Below are 13,335 nucleotides of genomic sequence, written 5' to 3'. Positions count from 1 at the left end.
AGGGGGCAGGGAGGAAAGAGAAAATCTGAAACAACCCCCAGAACATCAGACCTTCAGTAAAGGCCTTTCGTCAAACTTTGACATGGTCACATCTCAGATGAAACCCAGAGATACCAGACATGAACACAAAGAGATAACGGAAGAAAATGCAACAGAAAACTGGCATTCACTGGCATTTCAATCCTATTAAATTACTATTTATCAATGCCCATGTTCTCTAAGCACCTAAAATCTTCTAGCCAATATTTATAAATACGAAGTACCATATTCTCAAAAGTCTGTAACCTAAACTAGCTCATAGAATGTTTTTATAACCTGAATTCATCAAAATTCTAAGAAATTCAAAAGATATTAGGCAGATATGCACTTAGCTTCAATCTCTGTCATGGGATTTTTAGATAGGGGTTATTTTATTTTGCTTTAAATACAAAAAATGTTAACTATCTGTGCACAAAATTCACAAAATCCAAGTCTGGAATGCACAGAGAGTGGAGAAGTTGTGGAATAAAGAAAGAACTGCTACTGAAGCCTTGGGAAAGTAATAAAGTGGAAAATTTTTGCTTAGTGTTTATGACTTCTGAGAAATAAATCTAAGCTTTCATGCATTTTATGATACCACATTATGCCTGTTTGAAACTCAGCCTTTAATGGATGGACCAACAACCCCAAATCCATTCAGTTTCCTCGGATTTAGCAATGACAATACATTTTGAGGATGCGAAGTCAAGACCTTGTTTCATTGTTCCAATCCAGCAATTAAAGGAAATCTCTTTACAGAGGGTCACCAGGCGTACTTTCCCCTGGCCTACAGCTCCAGCCGCTTTCTGCTGGACACTTTCCGACCATCTTGAGACGTCCTACAGACAGATGCTAAAATGAATATAGATGAGCCATACCAGTTCTACTAAGTGTAGCTACCAAATTTATTTCTGACAAACTAAGCAAGTACAGATTACATGGGTTGGAGGCTATAGATCCTGAAGTATATCCCTCCTTCTTGAATCTGTAGGATCTAGAGGTTGGTTTGGTGCTTGTTTGTTTGTTGGTGGTTTTGTTTGGTTTGGTCATTTTTAGTTTGGTTTGTTGGGTTTTTAAAATTATTATTATTATTATTCTTTTTTTCTTGTTTATTTTGGGTTATTATTTGTTTTTGTTTTGTTGGGGTTTTAGTTGTTGTTTGGTTTTGTTTGTGTTGGTTTTTTGGTTTTCTTTTTTTCTTTCCTCCCCTCCCACAATGGCACTAGTAGATCATTTTAAGTGCAGTTCTGGGTATCCATTTGAGCCTCATGCATTTTTATTTCATCTTCACCATCTTCAAAATTATTTTGCAGAAAAGAAATACACTTCCTAACCCTATTTGCAAGTGAGGAACTAAGGATATAGTCATGCTGAACACAAGGCTTAGATCAGTCTGTTGAATAGTCCTGTCTAAACCTGGAATCTGTAATGGGTTCGAGCAGAAATTCCTTTCAAAACCAGACAGAAATGAAGCATTTCTAGACACCCCATCAGAAAATTTCTCAAAGTCATCACAGTCTAATGGCACTATAATATTAGAGCAGAATAAGAAAACTAAAGAGGATAGGCCAGAACCCCAATTTTTATTATTTCATCGCTCAAGAGATAATCAAGCAAGAGTATTTAAAACTTTTAGAGGGTGGAGGGGTGAGGGGAGAAGGTCGAATGGGAGGAAAAGACTCCATGCTACCAAGCTATGTATGACCAGGGAGTTTGGAGAGATAGCTGGTAGATGTGGCCACCACTTCTAGATGAGCACGAGACCAAACATGAGGAAAGATTTTGCTATTTGACAGTAGCGCAGGATGCACAATCGTAGTCGCGAAAAAATTAGTTAGATTAACTATGTGGCAAACTATCCAGCAGCAAATTACAGGCATAAGCAGAGTGAATCAGCTCTCCAAAACATTTAAGTATTTGGCTATATACAACATGAATCCCTAGTAATTGGATCTTGCAGGAAAAGAATCTAATTGTATTTATATACATCATGTTCTTTGCAGCATGTATTTATACATGCACACATTTTGCTCTGAAAAGGTTTTCAGCAAATGTTATTTCCTCTTGGTTCTTTTACATGAACTTCTAAGTACAGGAAAGAATGATTAATTGATCATTTACAGAGAGTCTTTAGTCTACCTAGGGCACCATGAAAAGACAGATTTCTGAATTATTTCAAAGTAACTGTTCTAATAAATTAAGAGTTTCTTCATAGGACATTTGCAAACTAAGAAAGTAAAAAAGAAACTAAAAAGAAAAGTACTGTACATCAGAGAGAAATAATGGAGATCAGTGAGTGAATGGTAAATGAGATTACATATCAGGAAAGGAACATAGCACAGAAAACAAGTATTTCTGTCTCTGCTTTGCCAAATGCAGGATACAAGAATTCTTGGTCTTATTTTATAAAGCATTTAAGACACAAATTCAACATATGAAGTCAGACGTATTGCTCACAGACTAAGTTTTAAGACTATGCTTAAGTCCTTTGCAGATCAGATCTGAAGAACTGACCGTGGTCAGGCAGGAGGGATCTGGAAGAGAAAATCTCAAGCCACATTTTCTGACTTCAGTTCCATACAACAAGGGTTGTACAAGAAGAACGCCCTTCCTCTACAAACACGCTCACGGCAAAATGCAGACACACTGGACAGTTTTCTTTTTTTTTTTTTTTTTTTTTTTTTTAAAAAAAATGTGCTCTCAAAGGCAAGACAGCAGGTCAGAAAAGCCGCTGGTCTGACACACAAGTCACATCCACGTGGCTGACGCTGCCCAGGCTGAGCCCAGCAGCCAGGCTGCAACTGCAGATCGCTCTCCAAGAACCGGGCAGAGCAGCTCTGGCCCCAGCTTCAGGAGGGCAGCACAACCCCCCAGAAGCCGGACAGACCCTCCGAACTCCCAGAGTCTGTCCTCAGAGAAATCTGTTCTTCTTAGACTGACACCGGAACAAACAGAATTTCCGTCCTTTGAAGAACTTGGCTTAAAGCAAACCCTGCTTCTGCTTTCATTGTCTGAAGTGGTCTACATTTTAAGTTTAAAAAGACAAACCAACAGTTGATTATATTTTTGAAATCTGCATTTATCAAGTAGCGTGACCATTGAGGATAATAACATTTACTTCCACGACAGTGGTACAAGAAAGTAGCATTGCACAAATCAATAAGTGAAAAAGGTTTTTTCTCAGAACAAGTGCTTAGAAAGCTCTAATAAAATGGCTAGAATGAAATATCATGATATTCCGTTAGATTGGATGTTAGGAAAAAATTCTTCATGGAAAAGGTTGTGAAGCAGTGGAACAGGCTGCCCAGGGAAGTGATGGAGTCAGCATCCCTGGAGGTGTTTAAAAGGTGTTTAGACGAGGTTCTTAGGGACACGGTTTAGTGCTAGAGTTAGGTTAGGTTATGGCTGGACTCAATGATCCTGAGGGTCTCTTCCAACTGCAATGATTCTATGATTTTCTAGAAATCTACAACTCCATTGCTTTAAAAAAATTATAAATATATGTATCTGTCTATATACATCTATATCTCTTCTCTCTCTCTCACTGTTGGGTGAAACTCTCCTCGAAAGGACTGTACTGAAAAATCAGAATGTTTAAAAAAGGGGAAAGCATTTCTTACATCTATTTTTTGGCACTAAATAGCCTTAAGTATATTGTAGCTGTCAATATTTTTTCCCAGGGTATGCCTGTTCTCATCCAGGCTGCCATCCGCTGATACGGGCTCGAGCAACTGAAAAATCACAAAGGGATTTGTTTATAGGGAAAGGGGGCAAATAGAAATTTTTTTAGGAAAGGACCTCTGGAGGTGATTTAGTCCAAATTTCCATCAAAAGAAAGACTATTGCTAACACCAGATCAGGTAACTAAAAGCAAATGCTTGAGCACCAAGCTCTAAATTCACCTTGATGAAATGTAGAAAACTGCAGCAGAAACCGTACTTTCATAAATCTCTGTCCTGAGGAGGCCAAAATGACTTCTTCACAATCAAGTTCATGTGCTGCCAAAGCATAGCCTGAAAAGGTTGTCAGATCTGGAAATAACAGGACTTTCCTTGGTGGAAACTCACTCATTGTTCCTCCTACCCTTGCTCTTTAATGCACAGGGAAACCAAGATAAATCAACTCTCCATGAACTTCCCTCCCTCCGTCAGGAAGGAAGCGTTACCGTGAGAAAAGATGCTTCTTATGCAGCAAATGGTGCTGCTTTCTTAGCCAGCCAGCATTAATGTAGTTGCTTGTTACATCTAAAAATGGGACAGGATGCACAAATCAAAACAGACAGGCGTGAAAGAGAGAAAAGAAGGAGCAAAGCAAATCAAAACGTGCAGTAGCCATCCTGGCAAAAGGGTGCTGGGTGTCAGAGCAGCTCGGCTGCTTGCTGACTGGCATAAAGACAGCAGGGAATACCCAACATCCTATATACGTTAAATGTACAACATAAATGAAAAAATACCAGGAAGGTGTTGTTTATTTGAACGTTTCAAACACATCCAGATTCCTGATTTCAGTGACAGAAATCTTCATTTATATTGCCCATGAGAGTGTGTGAACCAGTGCAGTTCAGAGCAGGGTTTTCCTAGATTTTACTTACATGCTGTAAGTGCAAGAGTGCTAAGGGAAAATTCAAACCAAACCAAACACAAATAAAAACTCCCAACAACACCAACTTTTCACAGAATGATTCCTGAATTTTCCTGTCAGACTTCACTTTGAATTAACTCGTGGCTTTTCATGGTTTTCTGTTTTTTTCTTTTAAAGGTTCCATTTTATCTTCCTGATTTGTTTTTGCCCCATTCGTTGCACACAGCCAAAAAAAGCACTCTATCTGACATATTTATTCATTTCTTCACAAACCTATATTGGGAGAAAAAAACCAATCAAACAAAAAACTCACACCACTATGTACCTGTAATACTTTCACAGGAGTCACAATTTTTAAAGAATCACCAAAGTATTCGAGATCTGAAGGTGCTCTGGTTTTGTATTTGTAATACTATGCAGGGTGCATACTTTCCATAGGTTTTTGCTGCATTTTCACTTGTTTGCATTATTTTTCCATTGAACCATCCAGCGATGCTGTATACCAGGTTCACTAGCATCCTTAATCACCCCTTACTAGCATCAAGCATCAAACCAGAATTTGATCCACTATCCCCACTGCAAAGACAACATTTTGGGGTTTTTTTTCTAGTACTGAGTGTTATGGAAAACAATAAGCTGGGAGACCAAAGCTTTCAGAAATACCAGTTTAATGAACTAAGATACTACAAAATGTCATCAGTTTACTGCATTTGCAGGCTCCGTCCCACAAAAATGACATTTCTTTTTATAAATGGGCACAGTGTATGCTGGATACTGCTATTAAGAATACCAATAATAATCACAGATGTAGAAAAAATTGCTAAACACCGTACTACCCATCACAGAATTACAAAATGCACTGACCCCTAACTTGAGAGGCTCAATCAGCTTTATATGAGCAATTAGCCATATTCCTTTTCTTGCTTTATGTCAGCGTAACCTCATTAAACCTAATATTTCCTTTGCTTCTGTCTTTAGCACATTGTTCTGATCATCGTTTCATCATTCTTCGAGCCACTTAAAAAAAGCATTACACATCTAAGACCAGAGTACGATCATTACTCTACAGCTTCAAGAGCTATTCATGTATAATTCAATGATTTTTGCTCTGAATTAGCTTATTATTCATAGGATCTGGTCTAAAGATTCTTTTTTCTTCTTAAATCACAAAGAGCTTGGCTATTCTTAGAAGAGTAATGCTCACTATAGCTAAATACTAACAGAAACCTTTAAAATGCTATTTTAGCATGTAAAGTGCATCCACCCCTCAGCATCCATCCTGCTCCTTTACAGGACATACAAAGGTTACAGTCAGAGCAGAGTGGAGACAAAACCTGAAGCAATTGCAAAGCCAAAAGCAGACCCTAAAACTGCCACGAGTTGGTCTAAATACCAGTGAATGTCCTCCAACAAAATCTCTTGTGCCATAAAATGGTATAAAACCATATAACCATCATCCATTTTCATTAGATCTGAAATTATTAGCAAATCCATTCAATATTATTATAAAATCTTTTATTGAGAATCACATTTACTCTTAAAAGTAACTGAAAAATCAATACAACTTCCACTACAGGGTTCTGCTGCCACCTGCATTTTCTTCATTCTCTTTAAATAGATTTGAAAATTATTGGAAAGGTATTAATATCATTAGTCATTCACCATCAAATAAAAAGAAACTGTATGTGGTACAAAAACCTCTCTCTTTTTGTGAGTGTGCATATATGTGTATAATTTGAATACCTCTAAAGTAGCTCATGTTACTTCTTCCATCTAGTCTATTTAGCTCAAATAGTAAATCCAATAATGGTAATGTCATTTCTACCTACCCTTTTGTCATTATCAACGGTGTATTCTTTTTGTCTACCTAGTCTTATCCAAAGTCACTGCAGAAATTTTTTCATACAAACAGCTCCCATGTGTCAACCAGGTGGGATAGAGTAACACTGAAGTAACGACTTGAAGAACCCCTTTGAGGATGTTACCTTGGTTTTGTTGAACTGATTTTCCAAATGCCCATTTATTGGAACACACACTCTCCTTTGAAAAGACTCAGCTTACAAATTTTAGCCCTCCTTCACTCCTCCAGATTGTACATGCCAAGACAAGACCAGGTCACTCACATTTTCTAATCTCATAAAAATTTCAAGAAATGACTTTTAGGCAATTTTCAGAAATTCAAATTTAAAAAAAAAAAAAAAAGAACAAGAAGTATTTTGCAGTCAATTCAACATCTGACATTCAGCCACATGCAGCTAACCTTTGTGTTTCCCTTTTTTCTCCTTTCTGGTGCTGCCAGTCTGACAGCTCGCAGCTGCTGCCTTGGTTTTTTTAGTTGGTTTCGGAGCTTGGGCATCCACTACCACCTTTACATCTTCCTGTTCGGCCTCCTGCACTGCTCGAGGGATTCAGGGTACCCCACCAAAAAGACAAACAGAGAGACAGAAGAGGGAAACAAAGAGAGAGAGACAAGGGAGAATGAATTGAGAACTCTGTGAAAGCACAAAAGAGTAAGCAGACATAGCAGAGTTTGGTATTTCAGACAATTCATGCAGAGAGGAGAAGCAAATAAACCAGAATTTGCAAAGCTACATTAAAACCTCAAAGTGTTAGGTTAGCTGAGATGTATTTTCTAACTTTTTTCTTCCTTCCAATAATATATCAGCTTCTAACTTTCAGGCGAAAAAGTGACATCAGAATATAAATGTGTTGCTGAGCTATTGTAGGAAGCGCTTTTCCTCACAGCAAAGCTCTGCCAGACTGATCTTTAACAGTGGCAGAATGAAGGCAGAAAAATTTTATTTAGACTTTGTAGTGCCTGTGCTTAAAGCTACATCCTAACCCAGTAAACAAGGAATCATCAGAAGGTTATTTTCAAAACACATCTTGCACAATTGTCTGTATCACAGTATGATGAGTAGAATGGCCGTGCATTTTATGGTGAAACTATACCCAAGCTTAAATTAAAATCTCCACCCACTTTGTAACATACACAAATTAATTCCTTAGAAGTCCCAACACAATATGCATGGCATAAACTGTGTATGTCAGCATAATTCAAGTAATGCTAGCTGTTTTCAAAGCAAAAAGAGGCTTTATTTTTTTCTAAAAGCATGACACACTTTGTGGTCAATATTTGAATCTGTGAAAGCAACACACACAATAATTCTTTCTCCTGGCCAGGCTAAGCCTTGAAGTGAAATAACATTGAGTTTACAAACGCATAAAAGCAATTACCTTTGTGAAATACATCAAGAAATCATCAGACTTCACACCTCAAACAACAGAACCTGTAAGTGGGCGCTAAGATATTTCAGTGCCAGCTGCTGGTCATCATTGATTGCCACAAATCTCTTCGCGTCCACCTACGTGGTCATCTCAGAGGGGTATCACCCTGGCACTTGGGGCCCCCCACCACCCCCTTCTTTTTCCCATAACTAAAGTGCTTTCTTTAAAAGGATAGTCCTTTAAGAAACCTTACCGGAAAGAACTGGTTGCCCCTAAAATTACTTTTAAAATAACCCAACAAACTTCATAAACCCCCGAAAGACCAAATGATTCTCAATGACATGTGGACTGCCAGTATCCTTTCTTTGAAGGGGCAAATTGTCCATGGGCCTCTGGTCCATGAGGCAACTTTCCTGTTTACCAAATCCTTCATGTGCATGAATAGCAACAGAAACACCAAAGAGATTCTCCGAGGAGTAAGATTAAATGGATTTAGTGATATCTGTGTAGACTGGAGCTTATAAACCCAAGGCTACTCTCCCCAGCATGGCAATCTGGTATGAATAGCTTTACATTCACAACACAATGAGCATCTTAGGCACTCAATAAACACACGCTCCTTTTCTCGTTACGTAAAGGAAGAGTTCAAGTTCCGTAGAGAACACACATTAAATTATTAAAGGAGTGACTAAAAGCCCAAAGAAACAGCTTGTCACTACCCAGCTCCTCATTCCTGTCTTTTATCATACGTTAATCACAAGATTGCAGTCCTTTTGCGGAGTGTAAAGGAGCACTGGAAATGAATAAGACATAACCAAAGGAGTGAATGCATAGGACACCAGGGAAAATGGCACATAAAAGGCAGTACACTCGTTCCTATCTCCATGGGCTTAGCAGCCTCGGACTAAGCAAGGAACCAAAAAGTCTTTGCCCCGCAGTCTTTAAGTATGTGTGATCTGCCAAGCCAGCAATCTGTCCTGTATTTGTAGCTCAGTTTCTCTTTAAAAAATGGATTGTGATCTTTTAATTGTTTTGAAGATGATAATCCATGTTATAATTAAATTCAGTACTTTACAAATTACCTATATTAAATGACCAGACAGTTCTCTAAATCCTTTTAAATATGGCCACATTAATTCAATCAGATGAAGCATCGTTTACTTGGTCCAAAGCAATGATTAATCAGCAAATGATGAAACATTCTGACATTGTTAATTTTAAAAGTTAAAGACTTATCTTCACTACTTTGTCAGCCATCCTTTGATCTAACAAGTAAAAACCTGAAGCTTTTTGAATTACTTTTGTCTCATCGCTTTCAGCAAGAGATATCTGATTATAAGTACAGTGATGGAGCTCCAAAGGACAGAGAAAGAAATATTGCCATGGCTTTACTCTGTAAGGCAGAGAACAAGATTTCAGTCCAGTAGCCTTTTTGAGCATAGATCATCACTGCTGTCTGTGGTAAACAGGACTTTCCGACATTAGTGATGGAGGCTGCAAAACAAGATTTAAACCATAAATGTGCAGATACGTCAGCTGGGCTCATGAAAGGAATTGGCACAACATTTCCTGTTTCTAAAGGATGCTTTTATGAGCTTTAACATTACATTTAAAGCACTACCTCTAAAAGAAATACAAATCAAATCCCAAAATACCATCTCCACCACAAAACCTCACCATCTTCTTCTTAGCTATTAACAATTCAGCAAATAGCAGACCTCAGCTAAGGCTCATCCGCTCACTAATGTTTTCTCTTGTGACTGCAGTTACCAAAGAAATTACGTAGTTGTGCTACTGGCTGTACAAATTCAGTTCAGGACAGCCCTGAGTGCCAGGAGACTTGGCTATATGCTTGCAGAGGACAAGGATGGGTCTCCTCCTGCCCGTAGGCACTAACCTCCCCAGACACCCTGGTGTAGGTGCTGCCTGCTGACGTGTGGTGGGGGTGAAGTTCATGCAGCACAGCAGTTCTGTCCACAGGGCCCCTCTAGACTTGGGGCCATGGGCCATGGCCCATGGGCTGTCTCCTGAAGCCTGCCAAGCTACAGAGAGAGATCTGTGGACCTGCCTCGCTCAGTGGGTCCAACAGATTTATCATAGAATCATTTTGGTTGGAAGAGACTCTTAAGATCACTGTGTCCAACCATAACTTAACTCTGGCACTAAACCATGCCCCTAAGATCCTCATCTACAAGTCTTTTAAACACCTCCAGGGATGGTGACTCCACCACTTCACTGGGCAGCCTGTTCCAATGCCTGACAACCCTTTCCATTAAGAATTTTTTCCTAATATCCAATCTAAACCTCCCCTGGCGCAACTTAAGGCCATTTCCTCTTGTCCTATCACTTGCTACTTGGGAAAAGAGACCAACACCCTCCATGCTACAACCTCCTTTCAGGTAGTTGTAGAATGTGGTACAAATTTAGATGCGGAGCAAAGTTTAAAAAAATGTGTTCTCTTTCCAGTGCTTTCTCCTGCCCTGAGAAGCTGTAAGAACAACCATTTCTAACACCCTTTGTACTGACTCGGCAGCTGGCCATGAGCACATGGAGCTTTGAACTTCCCGAACCTGCATCTCTTCCAGTCTGTCTTTGTGGAGATGAAGGAGTAGTTGAGCAGTTTATGGAGGCAATGGTTATCCTCAAACATGTCATCAGGGGATCAGAATTCCTCCCCTCTGCTACATCTTCGGATCACTGGGTAACAGTCTGACAAGAACTTTGCTTCTCAGCAGGATGGGAACCTTGAGGCAAACTAACCTGGTTTCTCCGCAGACTCTGGATAGCCCCATAAAATAATTTACAGTTCTCCGCAAGAAAGCCTGAATATGGAAAATGAGATAAACTGGACTCCCTAGATAACATTCACTGATATTACAATATGATTATGTCTTTAGTTGGACATTAAAAAGTTCAAAGCAATGACAGTGGTACCACAGGACAAATAAACTAAGCACCTTAAATATACAGTGATGGAGTTTCAAAGACTGTCACTCAAAAATACATTAATTTCAATACAAAAATAAATTTAGGCAACTTTAAAAATCCTTATTGGTAGTTATCTTAACCAATAGGAGACTACACTTGAAAATCTAGCCCAATACTCCATGTGCCCTACTCCTAATTATTAAAATCTTCACTAAAAAAAAAACCCATAGATTTTCCTTTTCTATTAGAATTGTTTGTACTAGAATTTGCATTTAGACAAGACAAAAATGGAGGAGCATGTGTTGTGGTAAGATAGAATTCCAAACAGCAAATAACACTGGATTCTCAGATCTGGTTCTCATGCTCATTTGGATTCATAAATTGTAAGAAATAGTTTTGAGAGAAATGACAAGCTTTTAAATAAAACAATGACACAATTTTAATTTTAGTGTTATTCATCCCTGTTCATTAAATCAAGTACTGACTACTAACCTCAATACAGTATTATAAAAAAATACTTTTGGGGAGACAGAAAAGAGCACGGATTGCGATATTAAGTCAGGATCTGAGCTGAAAAGATATTACAAGGTGAGTGCAGAAGGACCTGCGCCAAAGCAGAGAGGGGCAGCGTCCTGGCTTTGCCTTGCATCGCCAACGGGCCAAGTGCTGGAAGTGGGAAAGAGAATCCTCTCCCATGAACCAGTCCTGCGCTGGACACCGCTGCACGTTACGTGGATGAAGCTACAATGCACAGTCAAACAAAAGGATAATTTGTAATTAAGTAAGCAATTTGTGATGCAGACAATACAGAACTGGAAAAAAAATATTGAAAGACAGTTATCCACACATATTTCTGTGAACGAAAATGCAAAGTGTGTTTTTCCATTTGGCCTTCATGATGAGACGTTCACACAGAAAATTAGTTTCAAAGTAGCATGCAATGAAAATGCAGATTTTTTTTTTTTCCATTTGCATGACCATTTGTATTTATAAGAGTGCTTGCACACTCTTGTGGTCTTAGAGGAAGAAACAAACAAACAAAAAATCTATGAATCGTATCTTAGCAATCTCTACCACATAAAAAGGCCATGTACTAAAAAATGTGGTTTTGATCAGTACATTATAAGAAGAATGAAGCGAGTGAAAAAAAAAAAAATCACACAAATAAAAATATTTTTTTTAAATGGATACATTAAGAATTTGTGCAGTTTGTCTGGAAAACACCTTAAGTAGAAAGAGGCTGAACCAGACAATATAGTATGTGATGCAAATCATTAACTTAACTGTATAAGGCAAATATTAATTCCATTTACCAACATTCTCTCAGCAGTAAAAGTGAAATCCTGAATGAGTATCACGCAAACAAAGACAAACTACAGTTCAGTCAGGATGTGCCTTAACAAATCGCTGCAAATTGGTTGTCCTTATTGTTGCCTGTGATGCCCTTGTGTCTCACTACAAAAATAACTTCCTATTTTACTTCGTAAAGTTCTAGCCTTAGTGCATCCTGTGGCTTATTTGCGCTGTTGTTCATTATTACTTTATTTGATTAACTTAGATTCTGAACTGGTCTAGCATTTCTACAACCATCTAAAAGACACGGGATTCTATCATAGACATTCAGAAGATGGGAAAAGCCAGTCTATTTTCCAGTACAATGAAATATTTTTATTAGTTTTATAGAGACAATAAAATTAATTAAATACAAGGGCCTGAATTATGGTAAGGACTCTGGTATGTCAGGTACTATTTAATCACATACAAGGATTTGATTTCTGCTTCAAAACGCTTATAATCAAAGGCAGTACCCCTGCAACTAATAACTTACAGTCAGATTCCAGATTCCCCAAAAATTAAATTGCCCATAAATTCCCTATGGCTCCTTGCAGGTTACATATCTAACACGGGTGTGTTGATCAGGCTGATTTTACAAAGGTGAAAACTCGTAAGTGAAACTGAATGTGAACAGGCTGAGAAAAAAAGGAACAAGTGTACATGGTGCTGCTTAAAGACATTATCAAAAGCTCATTGCTATAAGGAGATTTCCTCAGAAAGAACAAAAGAAGGAATTAAACAAAAGATTCTTCTTAACCCCCAGATACCTGCTGTCTGCCTCCGGGGAGGGGGAAAGAAAAGGAAGCATGTGAAATGGAGAGTTAATAGCAATCAATTATACTCTTTGGGAAAGCAGACAATTAATAAGGAAAGCTAAAAATATCCATGAAAAACCTCTGCCAGGAAGATTAAGGACAGTAAGAAATGACATGATTACTTTGTTATCGGGGCTCTGAGGGCACGAGTGGGCTTTAATTGCCCTGACGAGCCTCCCTGAGGGCTTCTACCCCCTCCCTCCGATGCTGTGGGTGCTGTGTCTCCTGAGAGGACCCTGCACCCACGCGTGGGCAGCTCATCCGCTCCACGGACCCCTCCTCTGTGCGCCACAGCCTTGTCTCCTGGCCTCGGTCCACCCTTTGCCATGTCTGGGACCACTGAGGATCCCGGCAGCAGTGGCCGGCCCTGCCTGCCCTGCCTGGAGCTGGTGGGATGGTGCCACATCTGCAGGGCATTGCTGGGGTCACC

General features: G+C 39.0%; 1 protein-coding gene across 8 annotated transcripts in view; it reads right to left on the bottom strand.

Annotated features, from left to right (window-relative positions):
- The window catches only part of TUB (TUB bipartite transcription factor), a 92,007-nt gene that overhangs the window by 39,925 nt on the left and 38,747 nt on the right, over positions 1-13,335 (bottom strand). For 4 of the 8 annotated variants that reach the window (XM_065635948.1, XM_065635947.1, XM_065635946.1 and 1 more), the window contains exon 4: positions 6,860-6,994. The exons of 3 other annotated variants lie outside the window; for them this stretch is intronic. In XM_065635948.1, coding sequence (XP_065492020.1) covers positions 6,860-6,994 — 135 coding nt within the window. The remainder of the gene's footprint in view (positions 1-6,859; positions 6,995-13,335) is intronic. One more of the 8 variants, XM_065635953.1, reaches the window with a different exon arrangement.

Source organism: Caloenas nicobarica, chromosome 5 (assembly GCF_036013445.1).
Source record: "Caloenas nicobarica isolate bCalNic1 chromosome 5, bCalNic1.hap1, whole genome shotgun sequence".
NCBI lineage: Eukaryota > Metazoa > Chordata > Aves > Columbiformes > Columbidae > Caloenas > Caloenas nicobarica.
This window is presented reverse-complemented; position numbering and strand designations above follow the sequence as displayed.